The sequence below is a fragment of the Ornithorhynchus anatinus genome, chromosome 5 (genome assembly GCF_004115215.2).
Source record: "Ornithorhynchus anatinus isolate Pmale09 chromosome 5, mOrnAna1.pri.v4, whole genome shotgun sequence".
NCBI lineage: Eukaryota > Metazoa > Chordata > Mammalia > Monotremata > Ornithorhynchidae > Ornithorhynchus > Ornithorhynchus anatinus.
In genome coordinates this window covers 103,353,075-103,372,424 of record NC_041732.1, presented here as the reverse complement: position 1 = coordinate 103,372,424, position 19,350 = coordinate 103,353,075, and the positions used below count along the sequence as shown (strand labels likewise).

Below are 19,350 nucleotides of genomic sequence, written 5' to 3'. Positions count from 1 at the left end.
GTAATGCACACGTGCTGGTTATCATAATCTCTATATCTGTAATTTATTTATTTCTATTAATGTCTGTCCCCTCCTCTAGACGCTCAGCTCACTGTGGACAGGGAACGTGTCTGCTTACTGTTCTATCGTCCTCTTCCAAGCGCTTAGTCCAGTGCTCTGCCCACAGTAAGCGCTCAGTAAATACAAATGGACGAATAATGCATAATCTGTGTCCAATCCAATTACCTCGGGTCTCTCCCGGCGCTTGGAACCGTGCCTGGCCCATAGTAAGCGCTTCACAGATGCCACGGTTATTATTATCATCATTATTATTATAATCTCTCTTCAACTGGGTGGAGGACACGTCTCTGGGAACGCAAAGAGGGTGAAAGAGAGCAGCGGGGGACCAAACCGGGATCGCCTTTTAAACCATCACCTTGAAAAGACGGAAAAACACGCCAGTGGGTTCCGGGCCGAGACCATGGCGCCGTGAAATCTCCCCCCAAGCCCGAGCCCTCAGGAAAGGTGACGAACGAGAGGCAAGGAAAACGACCGACTGGATCTTTTGAACGATCGTTTAGACCGTGAGCCCGTCACTGGGCAGGGATTGTCTCGATCGGTTGCCCAACTGTCCATTCCAGGCGCTTAGTACAGTGCTCTGCACATAGCAAGCGCTCAATAAATACGATTGAATGAATACCTTCCGGCGGCGGGAGAACCGGCCTCCTCTTGCCGAGGTCAAGGGGGCAGACCGAAGACGGGTCTCCAGCTCGGCCCCGTTCGAACTCCGACCCGTTGTCCCCGTCGAGCAGGGGGAGGACAGAAGACAGGGCGTCTGGTCTTTTCTGGTAAAACCAGAATTGCACTCCGTGGAGGGGAGGTCCTCTCCCAAGCGTTCAGTCCAGTGCTTTGCGCACAGTAGACCGCAAGTGCCTTGAGGGCAGGGATGGTGTCTACTAACTCTCTCGTCCTCTCCCAAGCGCTCGGCACAGCGCTCTGCATACGGGAGAGACTGTGAACTCCTTCAGGGCAGGGATTGTCTACTAACTCGTCCTCTCCCAAGCGCTCAGCACAGCGCTCTGCATACGGGAGAGACCGTGATCTCCTTCAGGGCAGGGATTATGTCTACTAAATCTATTGGACTCCCCCAAGCACTCAGTCCGGTGCTCTGCCCGCAGTAGACTGGCAGTTCCTTGAGAGCAGGGATTGTGTCTTAGTCTATTCGGCTCTCCCAAGCACTCAGCACAGTGCTCCGCACACAGCAGACCGTCAGCTCCTTGAGAGCAGGGACTGTGTCTTACCCAAGCGCCAGGCACAGTGCTCTGCACACAGTCGACCGTCAGCTCCTTCGGGGCAGGGAGTGCACCTACTAAATCTCCTGGACTCTCCCAAGCGCTCAGTCCAGTGCTCTGCACCCAGGAGGTGCTCAGTAAATACTCCGCATTGATGGGGTGTGTCGTTCTTATAACTCTGGGACCGCCACCGGCCAAATCCCCAGGAGCAAGTCACCGCAAACCCGCTCGCTTTTCAGCGACAACTCCGAGGTCAAATCCCAGAGGTTTCCCGGGCAAGCTGCCTCTCTTCCCTCCAAACCCAACGGCCGATGGCCAGGGACAGCGGCTGGGAATCTCCGGCTCGTTCCGATCCCGGATCCCATCTCTCCCCTCTCCGTCCCCGGCGGAGGCGGGAGTGAAGCTCCTGACCCTCCCTCCCTAGGAGCCTGGGCATGTTCACCGCCCCTCTAGACCGTAAGCTCATGGTGGGCAGGGTCCCACCTTCCTCTCCCAAGCGCTCAGCCCAGTGCTCTGCGCACTGGAAGCCCCCGATGAATACGACTGACCGATCAGACCGTAAGCTCGCCGTGGGCAGGGAAAATGTGTTAGACTGCTCTACCCAAGCACTTAGTACGGTGCTCTGCACACAGTAAGCGCTCGATAAATACGACTGACTGACTCTAGACCGACAGCTCGTTGTGGGCTGGAATGATGGGTCCGTTTATTGTTCCGTTGTCCTCTCCCAAGTGCTTAGTTCAGTGCTCCGCGCACGGGCAGCGATCAGTGAATACGCTGGCCCGACCGACCGACGGCTGCCGGGGTCAGGGAGGACAGAGAGACGGCCGTTCCTCCCCCCCCGGGCCCACCGCCCCACGGGGACGAAGCCCCACCGACGGGCCGAGGTCCGGCCTCTGACCGAGCGGGCCTCCCATCTCGGCTTCCCCCCCCGACGCCCTCCTGAGAGGAAACACGGCCGCTACGTCCGGGCCGCCGGGGCTCCCGGACTCTCCCGGTCCCCCGAGGCCCGGAGGGGTCGGGGGAGAGGAGAAGCGGATTGGGAGGAAAACGGGAAGCGGGGAGGAAAGCCCTCTCCGGACGTACGGCCCTCGGAGGAGACGAACGTCCGGTCCCCGGGCTCGGACCCCGGCCCGTCCTCCCAGTGGCCCGGTGGAATGGGCGGAATTGAGGCAGCCCGGCGTAGAAGATGGAGCCCGGGTCTGGGACTCAGAAGGTCACGAGATCTAATCCCGGCTCCGCCACGCGTCTGGCCGCCCAAGTCACTTCACTTCTCTGGCCTCGGTTCCCTCATCTGGAAAATGGGGATTGAGAAATATGAGCCCCAAGGGGGGGGGCCGGGACTGCGTCCGATCCGATCTGCTTGCATTGGCCCCAGGGCTTAGTACAGCGCCTGGCACATAGTAAGCGCTGAACAAACACCACAAGTATCGTTATCGTTTCTCCGTCGTTTCCGACCGGGCCCAAGCCCGGATCGGCAGGGATGGACAGTCGGCCCGTCCCCCAGAGGTTGTCCTGGACGCCTTCTAGCTCACCCCTCCCTTGCGCCTTCCGATCGAAAGAGTTGGGTACCACCTCTGCACCCCAAAACAACCCCCTTGGGGCCGTGGGTCCCGTTCTCATTACGGACACACGAGTCACACCCGTCTGTCTCCCTCGGGGGCAGGGACCGGGATTCGAGCATCTACGATATACTCCCGAGGGCCCCCTGCGGTGCTCTGCGCATCGAAGGTGCTCAGGACGGTGCGCGGTACACAAGAGGTGCTCCGTTCGGTGCTCTGCGCTCAGTAAGCACACGACCGGTGCTCAATAGAACGTTCCGCGCACGCTAGGCACAAAGTACACTGCTGGGCACACGGAAGGGGCTCAGGACAGTGCTCTGCACCCGGCAGGCGCTCAGTGGAGTGCTCGGCACACGGCAGACACAAAGTACATTGCTCCGCACAAAGAAGGTGCTCGTACCAGGGTTTCACACACAGTCGGGGCTCACGAGAGTGCTCTGCGCCTAGCAGGTGCTCACGAGAGTGCTCCGCATGCACGAGGTGCTCACGAGAGTGCTCTTCACACAGTAGGTGCTCACGAGAGTACTCTGCACCCAGTAAGTGCTCACAAGAGTGCTCTGCACACAAGTGCTCAATAAGTACTGTGAAACGTACGCTCCTCGGGGGCGGGGATCACATATCGTCCTCTCCCAAGCGCTTAGCCCAGTGCTCTGCACACAGTCAGCGCTCAACGAAAACCATCGATTGACTGGTTCATGTCCACCGTCCTCTTCTGAGCACTTGCACACGGCGGGCACCGGGTGAAAGGGGACACCGCGTGTGCAAGGAGGGGCGATGGCTTTCTTCTCCTCGTTCAGGGAAAGGCCGGAGATTCTGGCCGCCTCGCCCCCCGCCCCCGGCCCTGGGCCGTGGCCCCGGGCCGTGGCCCGGACGGACGGGGGTGGGCGAGTTGTCCCTGTGGACGGGGCGGACTCAGGCCGGCCGGGACAGGAAGGGAGCCGCGGTTCCGAGGAGACGTGGCCACGCCAAAACGGTGGCCTGGCTCTCGCGTCCCAAGTCCCCTCCCGGGGCGGGAGGCGGAGAGTTCCGCATCCTGGGTGTCCACGGCCTCGACCGCCGCCCGGCCTTCCTTTCCGCCTCTCCACGTCCCGAGGGGCCCGGCGGCCCGGGGTCGGGCTGAGCTGAGAGAACTCGGCCACGGGAAGTGGGCAGGACCATCGCCCGGGGGGCCGGGGCCAGAGAGGGCAGGCTGAGCTGGGAGGATTCGGCCACGGGAAGTGGCCGCGGACAGCGTCCGGGGGCCCGCGGTCGGACGGGGCGGGCCGAGCTGAGGGGACTGGCCACGGGGAGCGGGCGCGACCGTCGTCCGGGGCCTCGCGAAATCGGCCGGGGGCGGGGTGGGAGGGAAGATGGGGGGAACGCCCCGATCAAGCAGGCCGGAGGGCAGCGGGGAGGGCCGGGGGGGGGGGGCCGGCCACGGGGGTCAACCCAGAAAGGGGCGGGAGGTCGCCGGGGTCGGAAGCCGCTGGGCCTCAGGGCAGGTCGCGGCCCATCCCCGCCGACGATCTTCCCTCATGCCCCGTCCGGCCTTCGATGGCCGGGGGGAGGCCGGCGGGACGGGAGGCGTGGGAGGGGGGCGAGGGGGGGGCGGGGGGCGGGGCGGGGGGGAGACCGATCAGGAATCCACTTTCTCCTTCTTCTTGCTCTTCTTCAGGAAAGAAGGGGTGCGGAATTTCTTCTTCTTTTTGGAGGGGGATTTGGAGGGCGAGCCATCCTGGGACCGGGGCTCTCCGGGGCCCGACTCGGGTTTGTCCTTGGAGGGGTCGGCCTGGGTCTCCCCTCCGGCGGGGGCTCGCCCGGCGGCGGCTCGTCCTCCTCGCCGTTGACCACCACCCCGGCCGGCCGGGGCCGGGGGGCCGGCGGGGCCGCCCGGTCCCAATCGCTCTCCTCGGCGGCATCTGCGGAAAAACCAAAGGCGCCCCCGCCCCGGGCCCGGCCGTCGGCGCGAGGCCTAGCCGGGGTCGGGCCCTCCCCGGCCGGGGCGGGCGGACCGTGGTGGCGTTGGCGCAGCGTGGGCACGGCGTTGGCACGGCCTGGCTCCCACCCAAGGCACCCAACGGCCCGGGGCCGGTCGGAAAGGTCAACGGGGTGGGGCCGGGATTATGCCCCGTGGCCTGATTTGGGCAGGGAACGTGTCTGCTTATTGTACTCTGGACTCTCCCAAGCTGCTCGTTACAGTGCTCTGCACACAAGAAGCGCCCAATAAATACAACTGAACGGATTATTTCTTCATTTGGAAAGGGCAGTGTGTGGACATGAGGCAGGGAGATTGTTAATAATAACGATAATAATAACGACGGTATCTGTTAAGCGCTTACTATGTGCCGAGCACCGTTCTAAGCGCTGGGGAGATACGGGGTCATCAGGTTGTCCCACGTGGGGCTCACAGTTTTTAATCCCCATTTTCCAGTTGAGGCCACTGAGGCCCAGGAAGTAAAGTGGCTTGCCCAAGGTCACACAGCGGACAAGTGGCGGAGCCGGGATTGGAACCCACGTCCTTTGACGTCCCAGCCCGGGCTCTTGCCACTGGACAGGGAAGGGGTCTCCCGACTCTGTTGCGTACTGGACTCTCCCAAGAGCTCAGTTCAGTGTTCTGCGCCCACTGAGCGCTCAGTAAGTAGCCTCAACGATGGGATCGATGGGGGTGGCGGTTGAGAGGGCTTGTAGAAGACGGGGGATTCCTCCAGGCTCCTTTACTCAGCTTGCCAAGAATCAGAACCATTGGCAGGCACTGGCACGTCGACATCCTTCTAGACCGCGAGCCCGTCGTCGGGCAGGGATCGTCTCTCTCTGTTGCCCAATTGTCCTTTCGAAGCGCTTAGTACAGTGCTCTGCACACAGTAAGCGCTCTATAAATAGGAATGAATGAATGAATCGACAATATCGGCCAACCGACTGCCAGCAGCCACTGGCAACTGTGGGCTTACTGGAGGGCATTGGCTGTGCTTTATTTATCTATTCATTCACTTCATTAATGTCCGACTCCTCCTCTAGACTGTGAGCTCATCGTGGGCAGGAATGTGTGTTTTGTTCTACTGTCCTCTCCCAAGCGCTCAGCACAGTGTCTTGCACAGGAAGCGGCTCGATAAATACGATCGAATGACTGAATGAATGAATGGACACCACTGGCCCACGGGCACCGGGCAGGGAATGGGTCTCTTTATTGGTAGAGCATACTCCCCCATTAGTAATAATAACCGTGGTATTTGTTCAGCGCTTCCTATGTGCCAAGCACTGGTCTAAGCACTGGGGTAGAGAAAATAATAATAATAATAATAATAATAATGTTGGTATTTGTTCAGCGCTTCCTATGTGCCAAGCACTGCTCTAAGCACTGGGGTAGAGAAAATAATAATAATAATAATGTTGGCATTTGTTAAGCGCTTCCTACGTGCCAAGCACTGCTCTAAGCACTGAGGTAGGGAGAAGGGAATCAGGTCGTCCCACGTGGGGCTCCCAATCTTCATCCCCATTTGACAGATGAGGGAACTGAGGCCCGGAGAAGTGAAGTGACTTGCCCGAGTTCACACAGCAGACAAGTGGTGGAGCCGGGATTATTAATAATAATAATAATAATAATAATAATGTTGGCATTTGTTAAGCGCTTATTATGCGCCAAGCACTGTTCTAAAAACTGGAGTAGATACGAGGTCATCAGGTTGTCCCACATGAGGGTCACAGTCAATCCCCAGATTAAGATGAGGGAACTGAGGCACAGAGAAGTTAAGGAGCTTGCCCAAGGTCACACAGCGGACAAGTGGCGGAGCCGGGATTAGAACCCATGGCTTCTGACTCCCAAGCCTGGGCTCTTGCCACTGAGCCACACTGCTTCCCAAGCGCTTGGTACGGTGCTTTGCGCACAGTAAGCACTCAATAAATAATGATAATAATAACGATGGCATTTTTTAAGCACTTACTATGTGCCAAGCACTGTTCTAAGCAGTAGGGGGGACAGCCAACGGCAGCCACTGGCATAACGGAGAGCATTGCCCCGGGCAACCCCTGGCAGAACGACAGCTACCTTGCCGCCACATCGATAAAAATAATAATGTTGGTATTCGGTAAGCGCTTACTCTGTGCAGAGCACTGTTCTAAGCGCTGGGTAGATACAGGGTCATCAGGTCGTCCCCCGCGGGGCTCCCAGTCTTCATCCCCATTTTACAGATGAGGTCACTGAGGCCCAGAGAAGTGAAGTAACTTGCCCACAGTCACACAGCTGCCAAGGGGCGGAGCCGGGATTCGAACCCATGACCTCTGTCTCCCAAGCCCGGACTCTTTCCACTGAGCCCTGCTGCTTCTCTAGGACTGCCGGTCACCCCTGGCAACCACTGGCCCCCCCGGCATAGCAGCAGGGGTCGGCAGCCAACGGCCACTTGGTAGACCTTCTCAACTTGGTTGAGAAGCAGCGTGGCTCAGTGGAAAGAGCCCGGGCTTGGGAGCCAGAGGTCATGGGTTCGAATCCCAGCTCTGCCCCTTGGCAGCCGTGTGACTGTGGGCGAGTCACCTCACCTCTCCGGGCCTCATCTGCAAAATGGGGACGAAGACCGTGAGCCTCACGTGGGCCAACCCGATGACCCCGTATCTCCCCCGGCGCTTAGAACGGTGCTCTGCACATAGTAAGCGCTTGACAAATCCCAACATTATCACCAGCCTGGAGGACACTGACGTCGGCTGGCGACCGCGGGCAGCGACCGGCAGATCAGCGGCCGTCAGCCGCCACCGGCCCTCGGTGACCCCCGTCGACACCGGGCAGGAGGGCGACGGGAGCTTAGGAGCGGCACGGCCCCTGCGCGGGGCAGGAGGGTCACGCCTGATCATGCTGTCCTCTCCCTCGAGCTGAGTACCGTGCTCTGCACGTAGTAAGCGCTCAATAAATAGCATTGAGTCCAGATGGGCGCCGGGAGCCAGGGCGCAAGTCAGGGGTGTTGGAGGAGGAGAAGAGGAGGAGGAAAACGGAGGGAGGGCCCAGGCGGGGGCTCTGTTTGGGGAAGAACCCCGAGGAAGCAGAGGAGAAGCAGCGTGGCGTAACGGGCAGGGCCCGGGCCTGGGAGTAGGAAGGTCATGAGTTCTAATTCCGCCCCTTGTCAGCTGCGTGACTTTAGGCCAGTCTCTGGGCCTCAGTTACTCGACTGGAAAATGGGGATTAAGCCTGGGAGCCTCATGTCGTTCAGGGACCCTATCCAACCTGATTCACTTGTATCTAGCCCAGCGCTTAGAACAGTGCTTTGCATATAGTAAGCGCTTAACAAGTGCCATAATTAGTAGTAGTAGTAGTAGTAGTAGTAGGGAAGGAGCAGAGCAGCGTGGTCTGGTGGATAGAGCCCGGGCCTGGGAGTCAGAAGGACCAGGCTTCTCATCCCGGCTCCACCATCTGTCTGCTGTGTGACCTCGGCCCAGTCACTTCACTTCTCTGGGCCTCAGTTCCCTCATCTGGAAAATGGGGATTAAAGAGTGTGAGCCCCATGTGGGACAGGGACTGGGTCTAACCTGATTAGCTTGTATCCACTCCAGCGCTTAGTACAGTGCCTGGCACATCATAATAATAGTAATTATGGAATTTATCAAGCACTTCCTATGTGCCAAGCTCTGGGGTGGATACAAGGTAATCAGGTTGTCCCACGTGGGACTCACAGTCTTAATCCCCATTTTACAGATGAGGGAACTGAGGCACAGAGAGGTTAAGTGACTTGCCCAAGATCACACGGCAGACAAGTGGCGGAGCCGGGATTAGAACCCACATCCTCTTGCCGTTAAGGCAGGCCGCAGTAAGGGCCGAACAAATACCATTAAGGAGAAAACCCAGAGGGCCTGGAGGCGGGTGGTGAGGGGGAGAGGGCGGGAGAAGAAAGGCCGAAGGAATCCGTTTAATTCCAGGAAAAATACAGTCCGCTCAAGCGGGCGTTGAGATCCTCGAATTGGAGCAGGATCCTGACGGGGGAGGAGGAGGAGGAGGGAAGCACCGTGGCTTAGCGGGTAGAGCCCGGGCCTGGAAGGCAGAAGGACCTGGGTTCGAATCCCGGCTCCGCCACCACTTGCCCGCCGTGGGACCTCGGGCAAGTCCCTCGCTTCTCTGTGCCTCAGTGACCTCATCTGGAAAATGGGGATGAGGACCGTGAGCCCCGTGGGGGACGGGAACTGGGTCTGACCTGTGTATCTTGAATTTTCCCCAGCGCTTAGAACAGGGCTTGGCACACAGTAGATACTTAACGAGTACTTCCCACGTGGGACCTGATTAGCTTGTGCTTAGAACAGCGCTTGACGCATAGTAAACACTTAACGAATACCACCCAGTGGGACCTGATGATCGTGTAACTACTCCGGTGCTGGAGAAGCAGTGTGGCGTGATGGCTAGAGCTCGGGCCTGGGAGTCAGAAGGACCTGGGTTCTAATCCTCACTCTGCCACTTGTCTGCTGTGGGACTTCGGGCAAGTCACTTCACATCTCTGGGCCTCCGTTCCCTCAGCTGTAAAAGGGGGATGAAGACCGTTGAGCCCCATGCGGGACCTGGACAGTGTCCAACCCGATTAGCTTGCATCCATCACAGCGCTTAGAACAGTGCTTGACACATAGTAAGAGCTTAAGAAATACCATCATTATTATTGTTATACAGCCCAGGCCTGGGAATCAGAAGGCCCCGGGTTCTAATCCCAGGCCTGCCACTTGCCTGCCGTGCGACCTTGGGCACTTCACATCTCCGGGCCTCGGTTCCCTCATCTGCAAAACGGGGATTGAGACCGTGAGCCGCCCGTGGGATGGGGACCGGGTCCGATCTGATTAGCTTGTACCTACCGCAGCGCTTAGTACGGTGCCTGGCACACAGTACACGCTTAACGAACACCATTAAAAAAACAAGGAGGCAGAGAGGATGGCTGGGGCAGCCCCTGGCAACCTGGTCCCCTCCCCACAGGCCCCAGGAGCCTGGCTCCCAAGGACAGACAGCTCGGCGCTTAGAACAGTGCTTTGCACATAGTAAGCGCTTCTCAAATACCATCATTATTATTATTACTATTTTGCTCCTGAAATGTCGCCTAAAAAGGGTCTTCCTCCCCACAACTCGACAGTCGCAGACCCTCTTGAAATCTGAGAAGGAAATCTGCGAGACCAGAGATCAATCGAACCGTGGCATTTACCGAACGCTCACTGTGTGCCGGGCACCGCACTAAACACTCGGGAGAGTCCAACGCAACAGAATCGGTTGACGCGTCCTCTTCCCACAAGGAGCTGTTCCCGGCCTTTAGACCGCCACCCCCTCAGGGCAGGGAATCATTCCAGGGTTTTACTCAGCGCTTACTATCGGTCAATCGTATTTACTGAGCGCTTACTGTGTGCCCAACACTGTACTGAGTGGTTGGGTCAGGCCCGTAAAACAGTCCATAAAGAACCTTCGACTTTCACGGTTTGTTTGCAGGCACCCGGTGCAACCAGTGGACATTTAGTACAGTGGTCTGTCCACCGTGGGCGCCCAAGACGGTATTCTGCACACGGCGGACTCGGGAGAGTGCTCTGCACATAGTAGGGGCCCAGTACACTGCTCTGCACACATCGGGTGCTCAATAAATACTTCCAAATGAACGGGAGGGAAGTTGGGGGGGCAGTGTGGTCTGGTGGAAACGGCCTGGGACTAGCTAGGAAGGACTAGGACAGTGTCTGACCTGATCATCCTGACAGACTCCCAGGGCTTAGCACAATGCTTACCTCACAGCGAGTGCTTAGTTCCTGCCCTAACTCATTCAATGGAGATTTATTCTTGACCCCTCCCACCTGGTTTTTTGAAGGCCCACCTCCTCCCAGAGGCCTCCCCAGACTGAGTCCTCCTTCCCCCTTCTCCCACGCCCTTCTGCGTCGCCCTGACTGGCTCCCTTTCTTCATCCCCCAACACAGAACTTAATCAGTTGTATTTATTTGGCACTTACTGTGTGCCAAGCTCTGAACTAAGCGTTTGGGAGAGTACCGCAGAACGGCAAATGGACACATTCCCTGCCCTCGATGGGCTCATTTCTGTCCATCTCCGTCATCTCTTTCTTTCTATTTGAAAACCGTCTTCCCCGCTAGACCGTAAACTCGCTGCGGGCAGGGAATGGGTCTGTTTACTGTCGTACTGGACTCTCCCAAGAGCTCAGTCCGGGGCCGCATGCAGTAAGCGCTCAATGAATAGGATCGAATGAATGAATGAATGATTGGCCCAAGAAGCTTTCCAACGTGGTCGTTTGCCCCAGAAGGGGGTCGTCCACGCAGGGTCCCAAGCTCGAATCCTCCCCCCGCCCTCCAAAGCCTCGGACCAGGGCCAGAATGCCCCTCCCGGACTGCCAGCCCACCTCCCTCTCCTCGCTGGGGCAGGGGCGGGGGCGGGGGCACGGCCGGGAAGGAAGGTCCGACTTCCGATCCCATCCGACCCTCCGGATCGGAAGGTCCTTGTGGGCAAGGAACGCGTCTACCGACTCTGTTGGACCGGGCGCCGCTCGGTACGGCGTTCTGCACGTGGTAAGCACGCAATAAATACCAACGACGGATGGACCGATCGAATCGGAAGACACGGATGTAAAAGCAGCGATTGCGTGCGGGCATGCAGGAAACAGAGTACACAAGGAAAGGAGCTACAGTATCTCCTCTTCCTCCTACTCTTCCTTGTTCATTTCCTCTTCCCCCTTCAACTCCTCCTCCTCTTTCACCTTTCCTTCCTCCTCCACCTCTTCTCTCTCCTCCTCCTCCACGACTTCCTTTTATTCCTTTCCACTCCTCCTTCTCCTCCATCTCCTCCTCCCCTTCCTCCATCACCTCTTCTTCCTTTTCCTCCATCTCCTCCTCCACCTCCTCCTCTTCCTCCTTCACCTCCTTTCTCCTCCTCCTCCTCTTCCTCCTCCACCTTCTCTTTCTCCTCCTCCTCTTCCTCCGTGTTCTCTTTCTTCTCCTTTCTCCTCTTCTTCCTCCACCTCCTCCTCCTCCTCCGCCTCCTTCACTTCCTCTTTCTCCTCCTCCTTCTCTTCCCCCTTCTCCTCCTCCTCCTCCTTCATCTCCTCTTGCTTCTCCTCCTCCTCCTTTTCCTCCTCCACCTTCTCTTTCTCCTCCTTTCTCCTCTTCCTCCTCTACTTCCTCCCCTCTCCTCTTCTCTTCCTCTTCCACCTCCTCCTCTCTCTCCCTCCTCCATCTCCTCCTTCTCCTTCTCTTCCTCCTCCTCCTCCTCCCTCTCCCTCCAGGCCCCATGGGGTGTGGGCAGAAGCATTTTGCAGGCCGGCGGAGGTGGCTCGGGCCTCGCCGAGACCCCTGGATGTCCGGCCCAGGCCGGCCCGGTCCCTCTCTCCCCTCGGACAGGCCCAGCCCCCCGGCGGCCACTGGACGGGGAGGCTTCGGGCCGGCTTCCATGAAGGTCCCGCTGGGGGGTGGTCACCCGGTCCCCTCCCCACCGCAAAGGCTCGCGCTCGGACACGCGGTTTCCGTTAGTCTGGAAGGCCACGGGGCGTGGGGGGATGGGGGGGACCCCCAGCGCAGACGGAAAAGTGGGCGGCTGAGAGAGGAGCCCCCGACGCCCGTCCCCATCCCCGGGGCCAGGGGCCGAGTTAGTAAGCAGCCTCTCTATACTTACTACGGGGACAAGCGGTCAGAATCGGAGCAAAGCGCCTTGGACGGAGGAAGCACAGGTGGGGAGAGAAAGGGAAAAGTTGCAGAGATAAAGCAGACGGCCGGGACACCACCGCCATCAGCACGACACGCACGACGGCGACGAAGACGACAGCAAAGGCAGCCGCGACGGACACTGCGCCTCGACGTTCGGCCGCGGGAAAGGAAACCGGCCCCTTCTCGGCCGGCTCCTCGGAAATAATCATCATCGTGATCAACCTGGTGTTCGTTAAGCGCTTACTCTGTGCCAGGCACTGGGCTCGGCGCTGCGGGGGGTGATCCAAGCAAATCGTTTTGGAGGCGGTCCCCGTCCCACGTGGGGCTCACAGTCGCAATCCCCATTTTCCAGATGAGGGAACTGAGGCACAGAGAAGTGAAGTGACTTGCCCGGGGTCACACAGCAGACAAATGGCGGAGCCGGGATTAGAACCCATGCCCTTTTGACTTTCAGGCCGGGCTCTAGTCACTACGCCACGCTGCTTCTCATAAGCCATGTCATTTAAAGATGGCGGAGCCCTCCGCAAACGCACCCCGCTAACGGCAAACCGGAGAGAGGTCTCGGGTCTGGGCTATACGATAATAATAATAAGAAGAAGAAAGAAGAATGCTGATAATAAATGTGCAATTTGTGAAGGGCCTACTCTGTGCCAAGCACTGTACTAAGCGCCGGGGTAGATACAAGATCATCAGGACCCCTGTAAAACCACGGGGGTTTTACACTTCTCTGAGGCCCACAGAAGTGATGTGGACTCGCTCAAGTCACTCAGCAGGTACGTGGGGGAGCTGGAATGACTGGCCGTACGTTCTTGGGAATCTAGGGAGTGTGTGGTGTTCCCAGAACTGGATGGATTAAAAAGCCCATGTGGGAGATTAGCTCTTTGGGTATAATATTGATATTTGAATATAAGAATGAATAATAATCAGAGTACTATGTTGTCAAGCACTGTTTCTATAGCGCTGGGGTGGATACAAGCTGATCAGGTTGGACCCAGTCCCTGTCCACAGGGGCCTCGCACTCTTCATCCCCATTTTGCAGATGAGGTCACTGAGGTGAAGAAAAGTGAAGTGACCGGCCCAAGGTCACACAGCAGATCAGTGGCGGGAGCCGGATCAGAACCCAGGACCTTCTGACTCCCAGGCCCGGGCTCTACCACTAGGCCCGTGCTGGGTCCAAGCTAATCAGGTCGGACACATCAGAGGAGCAGCGTGGCTTAGTGGAAGGCGTCCGGGCTTGGGAATCAGGGGTCATGGGTCCAGATCCCGACTCGGCCACTCGTCAGCCGTGTGACTTAGGCAAGTCACTTCACTTCTCTGTGCCTCAGTTATCCATCTGTAAAATGGGGACTAAGACTGTGAGCCCCACGTGGGGACACCCTGATGACCTTGTATCTACCCAGCTCTTAGAACAGTGCTTGGCACATAGTAAGCGCTTAAACAAATACCAACATCATTATTACTATTATTATTTCCTGTCCCCACTTGAGGCTCACCTTCTGAGGGGGAGAGAGAACAGGGATCGAATCCCCATTCTTACAGATGAAGTAACTGAGGCTCAGAGAAGCCAAAAGCGGTTTGTCCAAGGTCACACGGCAGGTTACGCGGCGGATCATTACGTCCCCGGGCGTCAACTTCAGATCCTCCTCCGGAGGTTTTCCCCCAAAGAACCGCCCTCGCTGCCTTCCTCCCCACCCAAAACCAGGATGGCGCCCACCCCATACCCACTGCTGCCCTCTCAGGACTTACATATTCCATGACTACTTATTTCTCCCGTCTCCCCGACTGCAGGAAAGCAGCGTGGCCAAGTGGACAGAGCCCAGATCCGGGAGTCGGAGGACCCGGATTCTAATCCCGGCTCTGCCGCTCGCTCGCCGCGTGACCTCGGGCGAGTCGCCCTTCGCGTCTCGCTGCCTCAGTTTCCTCCACTGTAAAACGGGGATTCGATACCCCGTTCTCCCTCCCCCTCGGACCGGGGACCCCCGTGTGGGGCAAGAGCTGCGTCCGATCCGATGATCTCGTATCTACCCCCGAGTTTAGAACGGCGCTTGACCTATAGCAGGTGTTTAACAAATAGTGCTTAACAGATACCATAAAAAACCCCAAATGACTCCGTTCAACTCTCCTGTTTCCGCCGTCAGCGATGTCTAGCTTTTCCTCTCATTCCACTTACGAGCCACGTACCTGTTAGCCTCCCCAACTAGAATGTCTGCTCCACGAGTCGACTGCATTTAATGAGTGCTCACTATGTGCAGAGCGCTCTACTGAACGCTTGGAAGAGTCCGAGCTCTCCGTCTTCCCAGACTAAACTCTTTTCTCTGCTCCCCCTCCCCTCCCCATCGCCTCGACCCGCTGCCTTTGCTCTACCTCCCCCTCCCCGCCCCACAGCACTTGTGTACATACGTACATATTTATGACTATAATTCTATTTATTTTTATTAACGATGTGCATATAATTCTATTTACTGAGAATGATGCTGCCGCCGCCTGATCCTCGTTTTGCGGTCTCTCTCCCCCCTCTAGACTGTGAGCCCGTTGTTGGGTAGGGATTGTCTCTCTCTGTTGCCGAATTGTACTTTCCAAGCCCTTAGTACAGGGCTCTGCACACAGTAAGCGCTCAATAAATACGATCGATTGCATGAATGTCGGCTAAAGCTCTGCCCCGAGACGGGGGGCTGGCCTAGAAGGAGACCCATCTTCTGACCAACTCCTTGCTCTGCAAACCGTCCGCTCCTTGAAGGCAGGGATGGTGTCTACTAACTCTAACGGACTCCTCCAAGTGCTCAGTACAGTGCCCTGCGCACAGAAGACTGGCGGTCAGCTCCTTCAGGGAAGGGGTCGTGTCCACTAACGACTGTCCTCTCCCAAGCTCTCGGGATGGTGCTCTGTGGGCAAGGAATGTGCCTGATGTCACGTTGTCCTCTCCTAAGCGCTTAGTACGGTGCTTCGCACGCAGTAAGCGCTCAATAGATACGGCTGAACGAATGAACGAATGCACAGGGTAGGCTGTCAGCTCCTCGAGGGCAGGGAGCGTATCGGCTAACTCCGTCGTCCTCTCCCGAGTGCTCAGAACAGTGCTCTGCACACAGCAGACTGGAAGCTCTTCGAGGGCGGGGATCACGTCTCCTAACTCTACCGCGCTCTCCCGAGTGCTCAGTCCAGCTCTCTGCACACGGTCGACTGTCAGCCCCTCGAGGGCAGGGACTGTATCTACTACGTCGTCCTCCCCCAACGCGCCCGGTACGGCGCTCGGCACACAGTACGCGCTCAATAAATACCACCGCCGGATTGAATCGCCGGGAAGGTGGCAGACCGTGAAGGCGGGGTCTTCCCGGAGGGGCCGCGCGCAACTTCTCGGGGCACTCACCGTCAGCCATCTTGGATGGGGACTCCGAGGGGCTCCGGACGTCCGGTGCCGGGGAGGGACTCTGGGCCGGGGAAGCCGAGCCGGACTTTTCCGCCGGGGAGGTTCCTCCGCTGGCGCTTCCTTCTCACCTTGGAACGGGGAAACAAGCCCGGCGGGACGGTCAAGAGCTGGCAGGGTCGGGGGAAGAGGACCTGGGATCAGTCCTTTACACTGTCAGCTCGCTGTGGGCAGGGAACGGGCCTGTTGTTTGACTGGACTCTCCTCAGCGCTTAGTACAATGCTCCGCACACAGAAAGTGCTGAAAAATACCACTGACTGACTCCAGGCTCTAAGGTCACTGTGGGCAGGGCATGTGACCGTTCACTGTATTGTCCTCTCCCAAGCGCTTAATAGTAATAATAATGATGATGGCATTTGTTAAAGCACTTACTGTGTGCCAAGCACTTTTCTAAGCGCTGGGGAGGATACAAGGTGATCAGGTCGTCCCACGTGGGGCTCACAGTCTTAATCCCCATATTACAGATGGGGTAGCTGAGGCCCAGAGAATAATAATAACAATACTGATGTTGGTATTTGTTAAGCGCCTACTATGTGCAGAGCACCGTTCTAAGCGCTGGGGTAGACACAGGGGAATCAGGTTGTCCCACGTGGGCTCACAGTCTTCATCCCCATTTTACAGATGAGGGAACTGAGGCACAGAGAAGTGAAGTGGCTTGCCCGAAGTCACACAGCTGACAAGTGGCGGAGCAGGGATCCGAACGCACGATCTCTGACTCCAAAGCCCGTGCTCTTTCCACTGAGCCACGCTCGACTTGCCCAAAGTCACAGAGCTGACAGGTGGCTGAGCCGGGATTTGAACCCATGACCTCTGACTCCCAAGCCCGGGCTCTTTCCACTGAGCCACGCTGCTTAGTACGGTGCTCCGCACATGATAAGTGCTCACTAAGTACGACCGACTGACTCTAGACTGTAAGCTCGTCGCGGGCAGGGGATGTGACTCTCTGTTGTTGTACCGTCCTCTCCCGGGCGCTTAGTACGGTGTTCGGCACGCGATACTCATTCGTTCATTCAATCGCATTTCCCGAGCATTTACTGTGTGCAAAGCACCGTACTAAGCGCTTGGGAGAGTATGATATAACGACAGACACATTCCTGCCCACCACAAGCTCACAGTCTAGAGCACAGTAGGCACTCAATAAATAGGGCTAACTGAGAGACTCTGGACTGTCAGCTCGTTGTAGGCAGGGAATGGGTCTGCTGATTGTTGGATCGGACTCTCCCAAGCCTTTAGTCCAGTGCACCGCACAAAGTAAGCGCTCAATAAATGCGATTGAATGAACGAACGACCCCTCATCTCCGCCCGCTCCTGCCCATCGGCACCCCCGACTCATTCATTCGATTCCATCGATTTACTGAGCTGTACTAAGCGCTTCATCCAGTCATGCACGCATCTCCCGCCCCTCCGCACCGGCCTCTTCCCCTGTCCCCCCCCCCGACCCCACTTACCCCTTGGGTGGGTTCAGCCTGGGCAGAAGAGGGGAAGGACCCAGGATAATAATTAATAATGATAACGATAACTGTGGCACTTAAGTGCTTACTATGTGCTAGGCACTGTTCTAAGCCCTGGGGTAGATGCGAGCTCCTCAGTTTGGACAGAGTCCCCGCCCCACATGGGTCTCCCAGGCTTCATCCCTATTTTGCAGATGAGGTCACTGAGGCCCAGAGAAGTGAAGCGACTGGCCAAGGTCACACGGCAGGCAAGTGGCGGAGGCGGACTAGAACCCAAGGACCTTCGGCGTGGCTCAGTGGAAAGAGCCCGGGCTTGGGAGTCAGGGGTCATGGGTTCGACTCCCGGCTCCGCCACTTGTCAGCTGGGTGACTGTGGGCGAGTCGCTTCACTTCTCTGTGCCTCGGTGACCTCATCTGGAAAATGGGGATGAAGACCGTGAGCCTCACGTGGGACAAGCCGATGACCCCGGATCCACCCCAGCGCTTAGAACGGTGCTCTGCACACGGTAAGCGCTTAACGAATTCCAACACTGTCATTATTATTACCGTCTGACCCCCGGGTCCGGCCTCCATCCACTAGGCCACACTGCTTCTCTACTTTGGGAAGTGGGGTGTGGAGGGACGGGGGGCGAATACGGCCCCGAGTCAGGTGCGGAGGACCAGAGAGGTAGGCCCCTGGGGAGTGGGGGATGACCATCGCATCAAAAACCGTGGTATTCGTCAAGCGCTTACTCTACGCCAGGCACCGTACTACGCGCCAGGGTGGAGACGGGCAGATCGGGTTGGACCCCCTCCCTGTCCCCCGAGGGGCTCCCCGCCTCCATCCCCATTTTCCAGAGGAGCTCACTTCGGAGAAGTGAAGCGACTGGCCCCAGGTCGCCCGGCACATCAGAGGCGGAGGCGGGATTAGAACCCGCGACCCTCTGACTCCCAGGCCCGGGCTCCAGCCGCTACGCCGCGCTGCTCCGGGGGAGGCCGAGGGGGAGGCAGAGGAGCCCTTCGAGGAGGGGCGGGGGGGGTCGCTGGACGGGACGGGGTGGGATGGGCCGGTCCAGAGGCGGGGGGCCGGAGCGGGGGACGGCGGGGGGCCGAGGCGCCTACCCTGACCCCTGTCCAGCTTCTTGCTCTCCACCTCCCGCCGATAGTCCTCCAGCTCCTGGTCCGTCAGCTGGCTGAAGGGGTTGGGGGGCTCCGCCTCCGCCTCCGCCTCCTCCGGGTGGGCCTCTCCGCTGTCGGCCTGGCCCCGGGAGGCCAGCTGGCCTTCCACCGACTGGAAGGTAACGGCCGACGGCGGGTCAGGGCCCCGGTCCCGAGGTCGCCGGACCCGCCCCGCGCTCGGGAGCTCGGGACGGCGCTCTCCGCCCGCGGAGCCTGGGGAGCTCCTCGAGGGCAGGGATCGGGCCTCCGTCGGACTCTTCCAAGCGCTCAGCGCAGGGCTCTGCACGCGGCAGACGGCCAGCTCCTTGGGCTCGGGATTCTGTCTCACTCTCGGCACTCCCGAGCGTTCAGCACGGTGCTCTGCCTGAAGCAGCCTGTCATCTCCTTGAGAGCGGGGATTTTGGCTCTCCCAAGCGCTCAGCCCGGTGCCCTGCACGCGGCAGACGGTCAGCTCCTTCGGGGAAGGGGTCGTGTCTACTTACTCGACTGGACTCCCAAGTGCTCGGCACCGTGCTCTGCACACAGGAGACTGTCAGCTCCTTGAAGACGGGGATCGTGTCTGCTAACTCCACTGTCTTCTTCCAAGCGCTCAGCACGGCGCTCGGCACCCAGGAGCCTGCAGCTCCTCGCGTCTACCGACTCTATCGCACTCCCCCGAGTGCTCGGTCCAGTGCTCTGCACACAGTAGGTGCTCGACGCGGACAGGGGAGGAGGGCGAGGGCTGGGCGAGGTCGGGGGCAGGGCGGGGGGAGCGGTCAGCACAGGGTAAGGGGGCGGTTGAGGAAGGGGCGGGGGGCGGGCTAGGGTTAGGGGCCACCGCGGCTGGACTGGGCTGGGGGGAGACGGAAGGCGCGCAGAGCACTGTGCTGAGCGCTTG

The 19,350-nt window shown here is 58.6% G+C and overlaps 1 protein-coding gene across 1 annotated transcript in view; it reads right to left on the bottom strand.

Moving 5' to 3' along the window:
- Positions 1–4,686: 4,686 nt before the first annotated feature.
- ADD2 (adducin 2) overlaps positions 4,687–19,350 on the bottom strand; it is a 103,974-nt gene continuing 89,310 nt past the window's right edge. The window contains 4 exon segments of the mRNA XM_029066493.2: positions 4,687–4,728; positions 12,411–12,445; positions 15,807–15,934; positions 18,417–18,585. Coding sequence (XP_028922326.1) covers position 4,728; positions 12,411–12,445; positions 15,807–15,934; positions 18,417–18,585 — 333 coding nt within the window. The 3' untranslated portion in view covers positions 4,687–4,727.